The sequence below is a fragment of the Hyperoodon ampullatus genome (assembly GCF_949752795.1).
Source record: "Hyperoodon ampullatus genome assembly, chromosome: 10".
Taxonomy (NCBI): Eukaryota; Metazoa; Chordata; class Mammalia; order Artiodactyla; family Ziphiidae; genus Hyperoodon; species Hyperoodon ampullatus.
In genome coordinates this window covers 5,327,166-5,343,641 of record NC_136923.1, presented here as the reverse complement: position 1 = coordinate 5,343,641, position 16,476 = coordinate 5,327,166, and the positions used below count along the sequence as shown (strand labels likewise).

The window sequence follows — 16,476 nt, the reverse complement described above, 5'->3', positions numbered from 1 at the left end:
AGACTCTCAACCACTGCGCCACCAGGGAAGCCCTATGTGATTTTTTATTATTATCAACCAATGACTAGGATTAATTAATCCTGAGGATTAATTGAGATAATGTGTCTGAAAAATAGAACGCAGCCCCAAGGCCTGGGCAGAGAGATCTTTCTTCGGTTGAGCCCTGTCTTGGGTTCTTGTTGTCCGTTCGTGTCCTTGGCGTGGCTGCCTGAGAGCTGGCAGTTTTACCCTCTTAGCTGAAGTAGAAAGAATTCAGGGGAGATTGTGGGCTGCCAAGGAAAGTGGTAGCATCAGCTTCCCCAGAGATGGGCGGGGCGTTTCGCGTGGGGAGGGGACGTGGTTCTGTCTCCCACGGAGGCAAGGGGAGCCTCAGCGCCCTCCAGTCTGCGGGTGTCCGGGACCCGCCGCGCCCACCCCAAGTGCCTCCTCCCGTCCTGCAGGCCGGCCACACACCCGCTGCACTGTCATCACAGCCGTCAAGTTCCTCATCTCGGACCAGCCCCACCCCATCGACCCCATCCTGAAGACCTTCGTTGGTGAGTGCCCCCGCCCCTCTGCCCCGTTTGGTCACCTCCACCCTGTTCTTGGGCTTGAGCTGATTTTTCTTTTTTCTTTTTTTTTTTTTTAATTTTTATTGGAGTATAGTTGATTTACAATGCTGTGTTACTTTCAGGGGCACAGCAAAGTGAATCAGTTATACATACACCTCTACCCACTCTTTTTTTAAAGATTCTTTTCCCATATAGGCCATTACAGAGTACTGAGTAGAGTTCCCTGTGCTCTACAGCAGGTTCTTGTTAGTTATCTATTTTATATATAGGAGTGGGTATACGTCCATCCCAATCTCCCAATTTATCCCTCCCCACCAGCCCCTTGGTAGCCATACGTTTGCTTTTGATATCTGTAAGTCTGTTCCTGTTTTGTAGATAAGTTCATTTGTATTGTTTTGTTTTTTATAAATTTATTTATTTGCTTATTTTTGGCTGCGTCGGGTCTTCGTTGTTGTGCGTGGGCTTTCCCTAGTTGCAGCGAGCGGGGGCTACTCTTCTTTGCGGTGCGTGGGCCTCTCATTGTGGTGGCTTCTCGTTGTGGAGCACGGGCTCTAGGTGTGTGGGCTTCAGTAGTTGTGGCACGTGGACTCAGTAGTTGTGGCTTGCGGGCTCTAGAGTGCAGGCTCGGTAGTTGGGGCGCATGGGCTTCGTTGCTCCACGGCACGTGGGATCTTCCTAGACCAGGGCTGGAACCCATGTCCCCTGCATTGGCAGGCGGATTCTTAACCACCATGCCACCAGGGAAGCCCTTGTATTGTTTTTTAAAATTAGATTCCACGTATGAGCGATATCATATAATATTTGTCTTTCTGTGTCTGACTTACTTCACGCGGTATGACAATCTCTAGGTCCATCCATATTGCTGCAAATGGCATTATTTTGTTCTTTTTATGGCTGAGTAATATTCCATTGTATATATGTACCACATCTTCTTTATGCACTCCTCTGTCTGTGCACATTTAGGTTGCTTCCATGTCCTGGCTTTTGTAAATAGTGCTGCAGTGAACATTGCGGTTCATGTATCTTTACAAATTATGGTTTTCTCTGGGTATATGCCCAGTAGCGGGATTGCTGGGTCATATGGTAGTTCTGTTTTTAGCTTTTTAAGGAACTTCCATAGTGTTTTCCATAGTGGCTGAACCAATTTACATTCCCACCAACAGTGTGGGAGGGTTCCCTTTTCTCCACACCCTCTCCAGCATTTATTGTTTGTAGATTTTTTGATGATGGCCACTCTGACCGGTGTGGCGTGATACCTCATGTAGTTTTTTTTTTTTTTTTTTTTGCGGTACGCTGGCCTCTCACTGTTGTGGCCTCTCGCATTGCGGAGCACAGGCTCTGGACGCGCAGGCTCAGCGGCCATGGCTCACGGGCCCAGCCGCTCCACGGCATGTGGGATCTTCCCGGACTGGGGCATGAACCCGTGTCCCCCGCATCGACCGGTGGACTCTCAACCACTGCGCCACCAGGGAAGCCCCTGAGCTGATTTTTCTTACATGTTAGCCAAGGGGAGTTGGAGACCTGGGTGGCTGCCTCACCCATGATGAGCAGTGGGGCTCAAATCCCTGCACTGCTCCGGAATCGCTGGGTGGGCCCAGCATACCCCTTCTCACTTCTGAGCGTCAGTTTCCTCATCTGTAAAATGGGATTGAGAAATCCTTATCTGCTTGCTCTCAGGTCGTTTTGGAGAACCCCCTGTGTGACTGGGGGGAAAGCACTCCATGAACATAGGCTCTTAGAGGTAGAAAACCACAGCCTCTCCCTTGCATTGGCTTTGGCGGGCACCTAGCTGGGTAGAGCTGCACAGGGGCTGGGAGAGCAGCTCCCCGGTTCATCCCTGGTCTGAGGGGCCTTCTGGCCTGAGGAGCCCAAACAGCCTTGCCTGTGGACCTTCACCCGGACCACACCAGAGTCTGGCCCTCCTCATCCAGGCAGGGCAGCCTGGTGGAGTGTGGAGAGGTTTTAGAGTCCAGCAGCCTTCGTTCAAATCCTGGCTCTGCTGTTTGGGCTGTGTGAGCATGGACAGGCCACCTCGTCCTCGGCTATAAAATGGGGGTGCTGATCCCCACCTGCTGGGGCACTGTTGTGTGCAACCATGGGGCCAGCACTCTGGGTTTGTTTGTTTTAAATTTTTGGCCGCACCGTGCGGCACGTGGGATCTTAGTTCCCCGACCAGGGATCAAACCCCTGTCCCCTGCACTGGGAGTGCAGAGTCTTAACCACTGGACTGCCAGGGAAGAGGGGCCAGCACTCTGGATTGGAGAACATGTCTGGAAGCTGCAGCAGTATCGTCAGCAGCTACTTCATCCCACGTCCTGACCCAGCGGGCGCACGCTGCCTCCAGTCCTGATTTTCTCCATCTTGCCTGAGCTGCCCATGGCTGGCACCCCCCAAGGCCTCCACCTGGGTGTTTGGGTTTGTTGTTGTATGTTTTTGAGCTCTTGCTGTAGGTCAGGTACCATGCTAGGCCTTTTACCTCATCACGGTTCATCTTCACAGCCCCCTGTGTAGCCTGAGCACTGGCCCCATTTTACAGATGAGGAAAGTAAGGCTCAGAGAGGAGATTTGAACTCAGGTCTTGCCGGGTCCCCACAGCTGTGTTCTCAGAGGGAGTGAGAACCTAGGAGCCAGCAGGGCTCAGCAGAAGGGACCCCGAGCCACCAGCCCTGGGTTTGGATCCTGCTCTGCTGGGAGACTATGTTCTTCCCAGTGCATCACATCAGGAGGCCCATGATGGCAGTTTGTCCCATGACAGGTGATGGTAACTCTGATTGACTGGTTAGGATGGAGACTTCTAGGTTTCTCCACTTTAAGGTTACTTTTCCCTTTGGAATGAATAAGTATTTTTAAGCCTATTGAAATATCTTCTTCCTCATCAAATTTTTGCCCACTACATTTTGCATCCATTGTGGTTTCTTGCCTGAATAAATGATTACTGACAGTTGCTAAATGACAACTTTCTAATTCCAGCATTCCTCCCATATTTATTAGTTTGCATTCTGTTCTCAGAAATAACTTTTCCTTTTCCCCCATTTATTTATTCATTTTTTTTGCGGTACGTGGGCCTCTCACTGTTGTGGCCTCTCCCGTTGTGGAGCACAGGCTCTGGACGTGCAGGCTCAGCGGCCATGGCTCATGGGCCCAGCCGCTCCACGGCATGTGGGATCTTCCCAGACTGGGGCACGAACCCGTGTCCCCTGCATCCGCAGGCGGACTCTCAACCACTGCGCCACCAGGGAAGCCCTTCCCCCATTTATTTATTCATTGATTTGTTCATATCATTATAGACTCAGGGATTTGTATTTCACTCAATGGGTTATAATCTATTACTGTCTTTAATTTATTTTGATTCCCAAGATGGTCTCACATTTAGCCAGTGGGAGCCCTTCAAGCTGCTTCTTATGTTCTGTTGATATGTTTTCATCATTCTTTAAGCATCTCCTTACATTTTGGCAGGATAAGGTGCTCCCCACCCATCTTGAACCTTTCCTGCCCCAGCCCTGGAATCAACCATTTCTCCAAGGAGCCTGATTCCTTTTAGTGGACAATAGTATTCGGAATCCAAGATCTCAGCACTAGGTGTGCTCATTGCTACTGGGGTGCCATTACTTCTAGGCCCTCTCAGCAGACAGAATCAGGAAATCTAAGTATGTATGACTGTATGTATGTAGTCAGACACACATATATATTCCAGTCCAACACCACAGGGTTCATGCTAGCCTTCTCCCTTTCCATATACCCTTCTGTTACAGGAGACACCCAGCTCCTGAGATATTTATTCACTTAATCCTGGAATACACAGAAGGTAGTCATGAGAATTGCTAACCCTTATCTGTGAAAAATCAGTATTCGTTTATAATTCTTTTGTCTTTAGCCTGAGGGCATCTTGTCACAATGCTTTGGAAGTTACTTAGGTGAGTTGTTTTCTCCTTCATAACCTGGGTGGTTATATTGATCATTTGAAATACAGTTTTTTTTTTTTAGGGATCCCTCCCATTCTTGATTTTATTTATTTATTGAGTATATAAAACATTAACACAGTTATTAAAAAGTCTAACCTATACTAAAAGAAATGCTGTGTGATTTTGTGTAAGTCTCTTCACCTCTCTGATCTTCAACATTCTCATCTGAAATAAACTCAAGTTAACATTTATAGAGTCCTCACTTGGTGCTCTGCTGTGTGCTTTGTAGACATCACCACATTTTTAATCCTAAAACCAGTCCTACAGTGTAGGTACTGCTGTTATACCCATTTTACAGTTGAGGACATTGAGGCTGTCCAAGGAGCCACAGTTAGGATGTGGTCAAGCCTGGATCTGAACCCAGGCCAGACTCAAGTCCACTTTCTTATCTGGACTTTGAAGGTTTCTTGCACAGAGTAGATGCTCAGAGCACATTTGTCCCCGTCCAGCCAGGTCTGCACGGCTCCCGTTAACCAGATAAGCACGGTGGGGTGGGGGTGGTTTGTGTTTGGCTGTGCTGCCCCTCACAGCACCTCTGGTCTTTCTGCCAGGAGAGTTCATGGAGAGCCTGCAGGACCCAGACCTGAATGTGCGCCGGGCCACCCTGGCTTTCTTCAACTCCGCCGTGCACAACAAGCCGTCACTGGTCCGCGACCTGCTGGACGACATCCTGCCCTTCCTCTACCAGGAGACGAAGATCCGCCGGGACCTCATCCGAGAGGTGAAGCCGTGGGAGGACAGAGCCGGGAGCCCGTGGGTCCGACTGCTGCGGCTGGGGCGAGGGTTAGGGTCAAGCTCGTCAGAGCAGGTCCGGCCCACAGGGTCAAAGTTTGCCCCTCCACTTCCCAGCTGTGTGACCCTGGCCGGGGCAACCCGATCCTCTCTGAACCTCAGTTTCTCCTCACGGGCAAAGGGCGGGAAATAACCGTGTCCACATTATAGGGTTGTTGAGAAGATTTTTAATGAGTTAAATCCTACAAGTGCTCAGAACTGCTCCTGGCACACAGTCGGTGCTCAGTAAATGTCAGCAACTCTTGTTATCACTTGACATTCAGCAGGTGTTCGTGGAGCACCAGCCCTGCATCCAGGCGCCAGGACCAGACCTGAGGCACCAGGGAGCTCATGGCCTCCTGAAGGAGAGGGAGGGATACCCTCTCTGCGGATTATTTTAGTTACTTAGAGCACTTGGTGAAGTTAGGATTTAAGAGGCAGAGACTAAAAGTGATGTAACAGCCAAGTCATTGCACGATATAATGAGAAGGGCTGAACCACCTGGCATCGCTGAGGATGTGACTCTGTTTAGAGGGGTTGGGAAAGTTTTCCAAAAGGAGGGGACATTTGAGCTGGGCTTTGAGGGGTAAGAAGGAGTTACCATTAAGAGCAGAGCCTTCTGGTTATAACTTCAGAGACCTGGGGTTTTAATTCTGGTTGAGCTATTTACTAGCTTGGGCTAGTGTCCTTGGGCAAGTTAGTTAACCTTGCTGAGCCTTAGTTTCCTCATATATTAAATGGAGTTAATAGTAACACTGTCTTCCTGGGACTGTTGAATGAGTAAAATGTCATCTCTCAAGCCCTCAGCACAGTGCCTGGCACATCATAACTGCTCAGTAGATTCTAATCGTTGTAATTTTAATTATTGTTACTATTATGATCAAAAGGCATCATGGGCTGAGCAAAGGCATGGAGGCTTAAGGGTCTAAGGCATGATTTGGGGATGGGACGCAGTACTGAACAACAGAGGGGGAGGGGTGCAGCAGGAACCTGGGAAGGCGTCCTCATGCCCTGCGGTCACAGCCCCTTGCCCGCTGTCATCCCTCCCTCCTGCAGGTGGAGATGGGGCCCTTTAAGCACACGGTGGACGATGGGCTGGATGTGCGGAAGGCAGCCTTCGAGTGCATGTACTCGCTGCTTGAGAGCTGCCTGGGCCAGCTGGATATCTGCGAGTTCCTGAACCACGTGGAGGACGGCCTGAAGGACCACTACGACATCCGGGTAGGCGGCTGGACCCAGGCGCACCCCGCAGCGGGAGGACAGCTAGGCGCCACAGGGCCCACTTCTTGTTTGTCCCCCACCCCTGCCCCAGGCGCCCCCGTGAAAACAGCTGCTTTGTTCTTTAACAATAAGAAAAAGAACCCACGTCTCACACCTTTGGTGGGAGTCTACACTGGGCAAGCTCTTGGGAGGATGGTTTGACCAGAACTAGAAAAATATAGAATTTAGAAACATTTTATATATATATATATATATTTTATATATATATATATATATAATATATATTATATATATATTTTTTTTTTTCGGAATTTTTAAAAACATCTTTATTGGAGTATAATTTCTTTACAATGGTGTGTTAGTTTCTGCTTTATAACAAAGTGAATCAGCTATACAAATACATATATCCCCATACCTTAGAAACATTTTAAAATTTAGAATTCTTAGACAGTCCATGAACTGACTTCATGGACTGACTCCTAAAAATACATTCAGAGTTTTATGTAAGAGATGGTTCTCCACAGCTTTCTGGGAGTTGGGAAAGACTGGCAGCTACCAAAATGTCCACTCATGGGGAGCTGGCTCAGTAAACCGGGTACCTCCAGCCATGGATGGGATCCTGGCAGCATTACAAGGACGGAGAGGGATCTCTGTGCTGGCATGGAAGGTGGCCAAGACCCACTGTTAGGTGATAAGTGAGTTGTAGAAGTTTGGGCCATTTTTTTATTACCTGTGAGGGAGACAGGTTTTACTTGCTATCCTTGTAGGTTTTTAAAATACATACAATGAACATGGATCATTTTTGTAACGAAAAACCAGTGTAAAATAATCAAAAGGAATTATGCTTGTCTTAAAGGGTTTAGACAATCTAAAAGTGAATGGGGAAGTGAGTAGTAATCACCCCAAAGTTCCACTCCACCTAGAGAGAACCACTGTTGTAAATCTGTCTTTCCCGGGAAAATGCACAAAAACATTCCCTAATTTCGTCAGCCAGTATTTGGTGAGTGCCAGTACACACAGGTCAGTGTGGCAGGCAGGCAGCCTGGCTGCTAGAGCTCGGGCTTGAGCTCCAGACCTCTGCCCTTCCCCAGGGCCTCCTCCTTTTGGTCCTGGGCCATTTCACCAAGAACTGTCTCCTTCCTCCTGGGCAGATGCTGACCTTCATCATGCTCGCCCGACTGGCTACCCTGTGTCCTGTGCCTGTCCTGCAGAGGGTGGACCGGCTCATCGAGCCCCTCAGGGCCACCTGTACCGCTAAGGTAAGCCCCCTGCCCAGCCCTGGGCGCACCTGCTGGGTTCTCTGCAGATCGTTCATGGTTACTGTTTACTGAGAATCTCCTGCAGTACAGGTGGTGTATGAAGTGCTTTATTTGATCATTATCATTGCCCTACAGAGTACTTATTCTTAGCATTATACACACAGGGAAACAAAGGTTCAGAGAGGTTAAGTTATTGACCGAGGCTACACAGTAAATTACAGAGCTGGGATTCAAACCTAGCTCTTTCACTCATTAAACACTTCCTGGGTGTTGGGCCTTGTGCAGGGTACTAGGGATGCAACATTGAACATGGTGGACTCCCTCCTCTCACATCCTAATTGGGAAACTGAGTCAGACCGTTAGCAAGATAGAAGTCACTGACTGACTGGTATAGGGCAGTTAGCCTGGAGTGCCTCAAGGTCCGGGGAGGATCTGGGGCAGAAGGCTCACGGAAAGCTGTCACGTTGAGAACAGAGCCTGTCACACCTAGTAAATGCCTGCTGAATGCAAGACTAATTTGGGTTTTGGAAGAGTAGGAATTATCCAAAAAGAAAGAGTATTTTAGATTGGAGCTTAAAGAGGGATCACAGCTCCTAGGGGGCAGAGCCATTTGAACCCAGGACTGTCCAGCCCCAATGCCAAGCTTTTCCTCTCTACCTGAGCCTCTTCGGGGAAGAGCCTGAGTGTTGTCTGGGCTGAGTGTCCTGAGAGCAGAGCAGAAGGAATCTGGACTTTATTCCATAAGCAGTGGGGAAATTCCTGAGATTCTGTGAATAAGCGGGAGAGGTAGGGGATAAAGCAGTGGAAAGCATGTGAGGCAGCTTTGGAAGTCTACTCCCCAGCTCGTCTGCAGAATGGGTGGCAGAGGCAAGGACGTGACCGGGGTAAGAGGCCAGCTAGAAGGCTGTCACAGCGACCCACTCATGAAGTCCAGTGGTGCCAAGAGCCTGCTTTAAGCGCAGTAAATAAAGATAGGAGATGGCGCATGAGCTGGGCAGGATGACAGGTGACCAGGGAAATGCAAGGCAGTGTTCAGTAAAGGATGGCTCGTTGTTCATTGCTTCCCACCTTAGGTCAAAGCTGGTTCTGTGAAACAGGAGTTTGAGAAGCAAGATGAACTGAAGCGCTCCGCGATGAGGGCAGTGGCCGCCCTGCTGACCATCCCAGAAGTGGGGAAGAGCCCCATCATGGCTGACTTCTCGTCCCAAATTCGATCCAACCCCGAGCTGGCTGCCCTCTTTGAAAGCATCCAGAAGGATTCTGCTTCAGCCCCCAGCACAGACTCCATGGAGCTCAGCTAGTGCTTCCCCCCGACCCCGGGGACCCCAACTCACAAGGAGGCCCACTGAAGCCGGAGCCTCACCCTCCCAGCACCACAGGCCTCTAACTTTTGCCCCTTATCCATCTCACTGGGGCCCTCCCTCTCCTGGTCAGGCACCTTCTCCAGGGACCGCAGTCAGAGCTGCAAGGCTGCCAGCAGTTGGGCCCTTTTAACTCAGGACACCTATTCAAAGCGGGTGTGGTAGTTCTTCCAAAGCTTCCACGGGAGATGGATGTGACTTCACACAGGTCAGCCTGGCTCCTTCAAACTGGGGGTCCCAGCCTCACCGAGTACTTAGTATTTAGAAGTACTTGTGCTCACAGCTGCAGAAAGCTTAGGAGGCAGCTGGAAGCCTTCCTCCCCGCTGTCCCGGATGTGTCACTCACACCACTCCCACGTTTTCACCTGATCTGATGTGCCAAAGATGAGTGCTTTGGCTGGGCATCTTAAAAACTCAGATACCTCCCTGAGCTATTCACACTTTAGAATCCAAAATGCTTTATTTCTCATTGGCAGTGATAAATCAGGAATGTGTGTTATTTTTGCAGAGGCAAGGGAGTGGGGTAGGGAAATAGATGTAATGTTTTTTTTTTCTAATCCCCAAACTCTTAGGTAGCAAACTGAGACAGGAAAGCACAAATGAAAAAGTACAAACCACCTTTCATGTCCCCCCATTGAGGTGTAATCAGGTGGTTTGTGAACACGTCTAGTTTTTAGTATCAAGGACACAGAAACATTAAGCGACAGGCCAAAGAATTTTCTGCTATCCCCGGTTAATAAAGGACAGATCCTAAGCTGTTACTGTTTTCTCCGCACAATTCCTCCACTCAGTAGTCAAGACTATCAGAATGCTTCCCACGTCCATTCAAAGAAGTCACACAATGACCGACAATTTACTCAAACGTTTCCGACTGAGTTTTGAACAGGAGCCAATCTGTAAGACATCTATCTACTGAACTAAGGGCCTTCAAGCCACTCTTGTGCTGTAGAGTGCCACATGCCCTGCTCCATGGGACCTGTGCTGCCACTTAATACCATGTCTTGGAAAAATGGCCTCTTAGCCTCATAAAACAGCTGAATTCTAGGTACCGCCGACTAAGGTCTAGGACTGTAGTTGAAAAGGAAACTTGACTGTCCTCAATCTTCACAAGAACCACACAGGGTAATTCCTCACTTTATAAAGTGAGGCTAAAAATGACTACGTGCTCCAAGATGCAAGGTCCTCCAACCAGGGGTCTCAGAACCTACCGTGGTCCGAGGGCCACATCTTCCTGAGCCCACCTGGAGCTGACCAAGGCTGCTCTGGGCACCTGAGGCCTGGGTCCCATGAAGGAGGGATCACGTATCCTTTACAAACGCCTTCCAAACAGAAGGTTCCACAGAGCAGGAACAGGCAAAAGAGCAATCTCTGTGACAAGCTGTCGAACAAACTGAAGAGTAAAACCAAGGGGGAAATGCCAGATGGCCGTTGTACGGTTTTATTAAACAAAACGTGCACACGAGCTGTCTATTCATTTTCTTCGCTGCGCAGCCTGGCGTTAGGATTGGTGACTCTGATGGCCAGCTGGGCTGCTCTCTCCACAATGGCTTTGCGGTTCTTGGAGGAGACGTTGTGCGCAATCTCAGCACAGTAAGACCTGGAAGAGAATCGGTAGTAAGGAGGCCATCCTGGAAAACGCACTTACGTGTTCCACCCGGAAGGCAACAGCCCTGGTCACTCTGCTTCCAGAGCTACAGCACTGAAGGGGGGGGGGCGGCTGCTAACTCCCCTAATTCCACGGCACTAGCAACACGGCTCTGAAGTGTTCCCTGGTAGTGATCCCTCTCGTTTAACCCTCCCAGCGGCCTTGTAATCCAGGAAGCACCTCCATTTTACAGATGAGGAAACCAAGGCCCACAAAGTGGAGGTAAATTCCCAAGTCACACACAGGCCAGGATGGCTCAGCCCCAGACTCCAGGTTCAAAGGTTCTCCCTCTGCTTTGCGCCAACCTGCCCAGCTCAAGGCAGTCTCGGGGAGCTTGGACTTAGGTACTTTCTGCAAAGCAACCAACAGCAAAACCCAACAGCCTGATTAAGCCAAGGGCTCCCCAGCCCAGCCCATAAACATTTTACCTGTTTGCTGCAGACAAATTCAACTTGAAAAGTAACAATGCCTAAACTCACCCAGTGAATGATAACACCTAACATTTCCTGAGCTGGTGCCAGGTACCGTTCTATTCATTCCTTCACAGCCACACCGCACCCCAGTTAGACAACAAATTGGCCTAATGAGCACATTTCAGTAAGGAAGTGATTTATGAAGCCACCAACAGTGAATTAAGAAGACACTCTACCCCAGGAGGAATTTCAGCAGAGAGGAGTAAGACTAGGGCGTGATTAAATAAGGCAGTGGGCACAGTTCTTTTTAAGAACTCTGCAGGAAAACAGCTTCAAAGCAAGAGACAAACCAATCCAGACAGAGAACTTCTTTTGTTTTATGTAAAGAAGTCCACTCAAGTCCAATATCTTAAAACATTTCCCCAATCTTTATTTCCAAGGAGACTTAAGTTGCACCACACTTTTTTCATTTTTCAAGAACTCCCCAAGTCCTCACCCATGTGTATTTAATAATCACAATCACACTGCACATACTTCAAATACTTTCCCCTCTGCTTGGGCATTTTCCATACATGACAACTGTTTTTTTGTTTTTTTTTTTTTTTTGAGGTACGAGGGCCTCTCCCGTGGCGGAGCACAGGCTCCGGACGCGCAGGCTCAGCGGCCATGGCTCACGGGCCCAGCCGCTCCGCGGCATGTGGGATCTTCCCGGACCGGGGCACGAACCCGTGTCCCCTGCATCGGCAGGCGGACTCTCAACCACTGCGCCACCAGGGAAGCCCCATGACAACTGTTTTTAACGTACGCACATTCCAGCCGGCGCTTGTAACCCCACCATTCACCAATTATACGTAGTGCAGTTACTGCTGCAATGATCGGCTTACAGTTCCCCTACATTTCAATTATTTCAGGATAAATGCCCAGAAATGGAACTTGTGAATTAAATTAGATCCAGAGTATTTCTGTGCCTCTTGATAAAACTGCCAAGCTGCTATTAAAAAAAGACTTCCAACTACATCTGCACAGCAATCATCTTTGCTACACAAAAGATATTAAACTGCATCTTTCTGTCACAATTCTCTATCAACCTGCTTACTGCAGTTTGGGCATCCAACATTAATTCCTATGCTCATCCTTTCTAAAGAGTTATCTGCAGCATTTCAATGCCTGGCTAGATTTCTGACCTAGAGAAACTCAACCAAAAGTGAGAATAATGGTCGTTTATTACTTGCATCTACAATTACTACAGGTAAAAGACCTTTGTACACATACGTACACACAGATGTTACTGGTCACTCCATGTCCTTTCTAACTCCCCAAGAAAATGCAGGTTTTTTAGCTCCTGTTTAACAGGAAGGGAAGAAAACAAACTGTCCTCTGCTTAACCAAAAATTCCCATTCCCCCCAATCCAGATTAAAATTGTGTCTAAATCACTACCCATGAGAAATCTTTTCTCACCCCACTGCCCTAGTCTGGCCCTAAGCAGACCAAAAGTCTCTTACACACAGAGTTCGCCAACTGTCTGAATTTCTCAAAATGCTAAAATAACGCTGTGAACCCCCATGCCTTCCTGCACCCCTGTAACTCCGGGTAAGCTGTCCTCTCTGCCTGCAACCCCCCCCGCATTTCTCCACTTCAGATCAGAGCCCAAAAGGAGGCAGCAATTCCTCTACTCCTGTAGCCTCCTGAAGATACCTGTGGCCACAGTGTAAAGTGTCCCTTAGGTCTGAGGCTACATTTCATCCCCCCGCCCCCACCGCCTAAGTAATGTTCTGAAAACCACTGCCAGAGGCTACAGCAGGAGCCGCGCTGTCAAGCTCAAGCAAAGCCACTTACTCCCTTCCGGTCCTGGGTCTCTACACTTTTCAGGACAGCTCCCAACCCACATCTCCCCAGCAAAGGAAGCACTCTGAAGTCCCCAACAAGTATCACCCAAGCTCCTGAGGACACACCACTCCTCCAAATGCATTCCAGAAGGTCCAGAGTCCCTGCCCAAACGGCTCACACACGCAGGCTTCTGACACCTGAACCCAGAGGTGGGACCCAGCTCACTTGTTGCACATCAGCAGCACTTCAAGCTCCTTGACGTTGTGGACCAGGAACTTCCGGAAGCCGCTGGGCAGCATGTGCTTTGTTTTCTTGTTGCTCCCGTAACCGATGTTGGGCATCAAGATCTGGCCCTTGAATCTCCTGCGCACCCTGTTGTCAATGCCTCTGGGTTTCCGCCAGTTCCGCTGAAAGAAAACACACGGTTAGTGTCTGTGAAGACAGACGCCATTCGGAGAAAAAAGGGACCAGATGAAAAGGAAACGTGCCGAACAGTAGTTGTCTCCAGGGAACAGGATTTCACTACATTTTTTCTGGTGGAAAAAAATAAGAGCTCCTGCATCTGACCAGCAGGAATACAGATCCAAATTCCCACTCCTTCCAAGGAAAGGAAAAGGAGACTACATACCCATGGGATGTGAGGAGACCACGTATAAAGTAAGATGAAAAGCATGGCTTTTAACATCGCAATCAACACCTGAAGTTTTCTCATCTATGAAGTAAGTGTAATCTATCTCTCAAATTGTCATAAGGCCACCTGAAATATAACAAATATAAGCCTCTAGACACCTCAAAACAGGCAAGTGTCCCTTGCCATTTAAATTTCAATTTACACATCAAGAGACTGGGTGCCAATAAGGCAGAGACACCCAGGATTCTAGAGAACTCTACCACCAGCCACAGACCAACCAGTTCACCTACCAAAGGTCATCTGAGTTGGGGATGTGAGAAACCCAACAGCCTGTTTAGGAACCCCTTTCTTCACCCCCAACACACACTTCCGTCATGGACCACATACCTTAATTTTGACATATCGGTCTGACTGGTGCCGGATGAACTTCTTGGTCCTCTTTTTGACGATCTTGGGTTTCACGAGGGGTCTGAGGGCAGCCATGATGCCTTCAAGAAAGAGGCAAGAGATCACGTCAAAGATGAGTCTTGGGGGCTTCCCTGGTGGCGCAGTGGTTAAGAGTCCGCCTGCCGATGCGGGGGACACGGGTTCGGGTTCGTGCCCCGGTCCGGGAAAATCCCACATGCCGCGGAGCGGCTGGGCCCGTGAGCCATGGCCGCTGAGCCTGCGCGTCCGGAGCCTGTGCTCCGCCACGGGAGAGGCCACAACAGTGAGAAGCCCTCGTACCGCAAAAAAAAAAAAAAAAAAAAAAAAAGCCTTGGAAGGAGGCTTTCCCACCCTGCCTGGGGCTTGAGCTCTGTTGCAGAGTATCTTCCAATCACCAGCTACTGAGCAAACTGGGAATGGAATGGGTACCTCTGCCAGGCTTGCTTTCCCTCCCGACTCCGAAGCTGGCAGAATACTAGCCACTCTCCAGACGCGATCCTGGGAGGTCAGGGGTCACCTTGCCCAGTCGAAGCTAAGAAAGAATGCTGACAACTGACCGAAAACAAATTAACCACAAAGGGAAATTCTGCAAAGGGGCAAATCCCATTCTACAAAGTGTCCCGGCCCTGAGATGGCCCAACTGCAGGCTTTGAGCAATCTTCATGAACCTGAATCTCAGTTTTCTCACCTTTTAAATGGAGATATTGCACACTGAACACCTGCAGTGCCCGGATCACAAGAGATGTGCAGTAAAGAGAAACCTGTAATTCCCCTAGGGTGCTGCTGCTCTATGACACCCTCAAAAGATACACAAAACCGTCATGTGCTTCTAAAATGCCTCTAAGCCTTGGAACGTTCTGTTCCACCTGACCATCATCCGAATACCACCTTTAAAAAGTTACGTTCCTCAAGGTGGCCTTTGCGGCTACCTTTTCTACCGCAGCACCCTTTTTGTTCTCTTCACGGCCACCAATTTCTTTGTTGAGCACACAGCAGTTACTCAAAAAATGTGTCCAATAAATCAACTTCCCCCGGCCCCCAATGATTTCCTCGAAGACCAGGATGCGGTTTCACATTCCCAGAGATCCTGACCCGCTACCAAAATTTCGGTTAATTGAATTATTCGACTCGCAGCTCGATTTTTTTGGTTTTTTGGCAGTTTTTTGTTTCTTTGGCAGTCCCGCCACAGACGCAACCCCAGGGCCAGAAACTGCAAAGGAGGGAGCGTGGAGCAGCGAACACAGAAGAATACAACGTGGGCAGACATCGCTGAGCGAGGTGTCCCAGGGCCGTAAGGCCGGAACCCCCTCAGTCGCGCCACGGCCCCCAGGAGCCCCCTTAGTCTAGCCCCAACCGGCGCCCTGCGCCCCCAGGACTCCAACAAACTGTCCGCAGCTCTGACCCCAGGCGGCCTCCGTAGGAGAGCAAGCGGCCCTGGGAAGCGAAGCTCCATCACCCTCCGGGCCGCTTCGCTCTGTTCCTGTACGTGGTCCAGCCAACCGACAAGAGCCATGCCCACCCAGACGAGTGCTCGGAAAGACGGGCCTCCTCGGCAGGGGGCGATGGGGCCAGATGGAGACCGCAGAGACAAGGATGGCCAACGATTAACACTCACCGAGTAGGAGATGGCTGCCACCTCCGTAGGCAGCGCCGAGGAAGAGAGGGGAAGGTAGAGCGCGAGGCTGATGGGACTTCACCTTTGGGTCCTGGCAGGGAAAAGGAGAGCACTTCCGGCTTCTGGTCCTTCAAAGATACTATAGACGCGTTACAGAAATAATAGTGAAAAAATCGAGGATACTTGTGTTTTCCTAGATGTTAATATCTAGGAGTAGCGCTAAAAATTGTCATGCCTGCCGTTGGGACTACGTAAAATTTGGAATTTTTTTGAGCTTCTAAGACCTGGTGAGGAGGCATCCACTTCCGCCAGGAATTGAAGCCGCCCCTCCGGAGGATAAGCCAGCTTTTAGATTACTGCCTCTCGCCTTTCTTCTTCCGAAGTGCGCCTCTTAGTGGCCAGGAGGGAACAAAACAGCGATATTTTAATAATTCTCTCACGTGAATTTATAGAGTAAATAGCAATGAGACTGTAACAGCTCTCGTTCAGTGGGCCTCGCACAGTTCCATGAGGTAGTTCTATTAGTTTCCCCATTTTACATATGTAGAGAGTGAAGTATGGAGATTTGACGCCCCCCCCCCAAAAAAAATCCACACTTCTAACCATTAGGCGAGAATGCCTCGTTTTTAATTGTTCTTTGTTTTATTTTAGCTTTTGTTTTTAAGATTATTGTGAAAATCAAATTTCAAGAGAGGAAAAAAAAAAACAAAACGGCCCTTGATTCCAGAGCCCAAACACAATGGGGATGTCATGTCATCTATCAGTGATCTGTGGTAGAGTAGTTTCAGGGCCA

The 16,476-nt window shown here is 49.2% G+C and overlaps 2 protein-coding genes across 2 annotated transcripts in view; one reads left to right on the top strand and one right to left on the bottom strand.

Annotated features, from left to right (window-relative positions):
• Positions 1–9,065, top strand: part of CAND2 (cullin associated and neddylation dissociated 2 (putative)) — a gene marked incomplete at both ends in the record, with an annotated part of 29,616 nt that extends 20,551 nt beyond the window's left edge. The window contains 5 exons of the mRNA XM_079713132.1: positions 441–536; positions 5,065–5,234; positions 6,341–6,505; positions 7,657–7,764; positions 8,838–9,065. Of these exons, the coding sequence (XP_079569258.1) occupies positions 441–536; positions 5,065–5,234; positions 6,341–6,505; positions 7,657–7,764; positions 8,838–9,065 (767 nt within the window). The remainder of the gene's footprint in view (positions 1–440; positions 537–5,064; positions 5,235–6,340; positions 6,506–7,656; positions 7,765–8,837) is intronic.
• Positions 9,066–10,536: 1,471 nt separating this feature from the next.
• RPL32 (ribosomal protein L32) lies at positions 10,537–15,770 on the bottom strand. The gene is made up of 4 exons (XM_079712306.1): positions 15,684–15,770; positions 14,030–14,130; positions 13,237–13,418; positions 10,537–10,722 (listed from the first exon to the last, which is right to left on the bottom strand). The coding sequence occupies exons 2-4, from the start codon at positions 14,123–14,125 to the stop codon at positions 10,593–10,595; spliced, it is 408 nt and encodes a 135-aa protein (XP_079568432.1). The 5' UTR covers positions 14,126–14,130; positions 15,684–15,770; the 3' UTR covers positions 10,537–10,592.
• Between the last annotated feature and the right edge of the window lie 706 nt (positions 15,771–16,476).

Excerpts from the sequence above, each read along its gene's own strand:
- RPL32 (XM_079712306.1), bottom strand. The coding sequence starts at position 14,125 with ATGGCTGCCCTCAGACCCCTCGTGAAACCCAAGATCGTCAAAAAGAGG. Across the intron at positions 13,419-14,029 it reads ACCGATATGTCAAAATTAAG|CGGAACTGGCGGAAACCCAG; the intron begins GTATGTGGTCCA and ends GTTTTCTTTCAG. Across the intron at positions 10,723-13,236 it reads GTGCTGCTGATGTGCAACAA|GTCTTACTGTGCTGAGATTG; the intron begins GTGAGCTGGGTC and ends ATTCTCTTCCAG.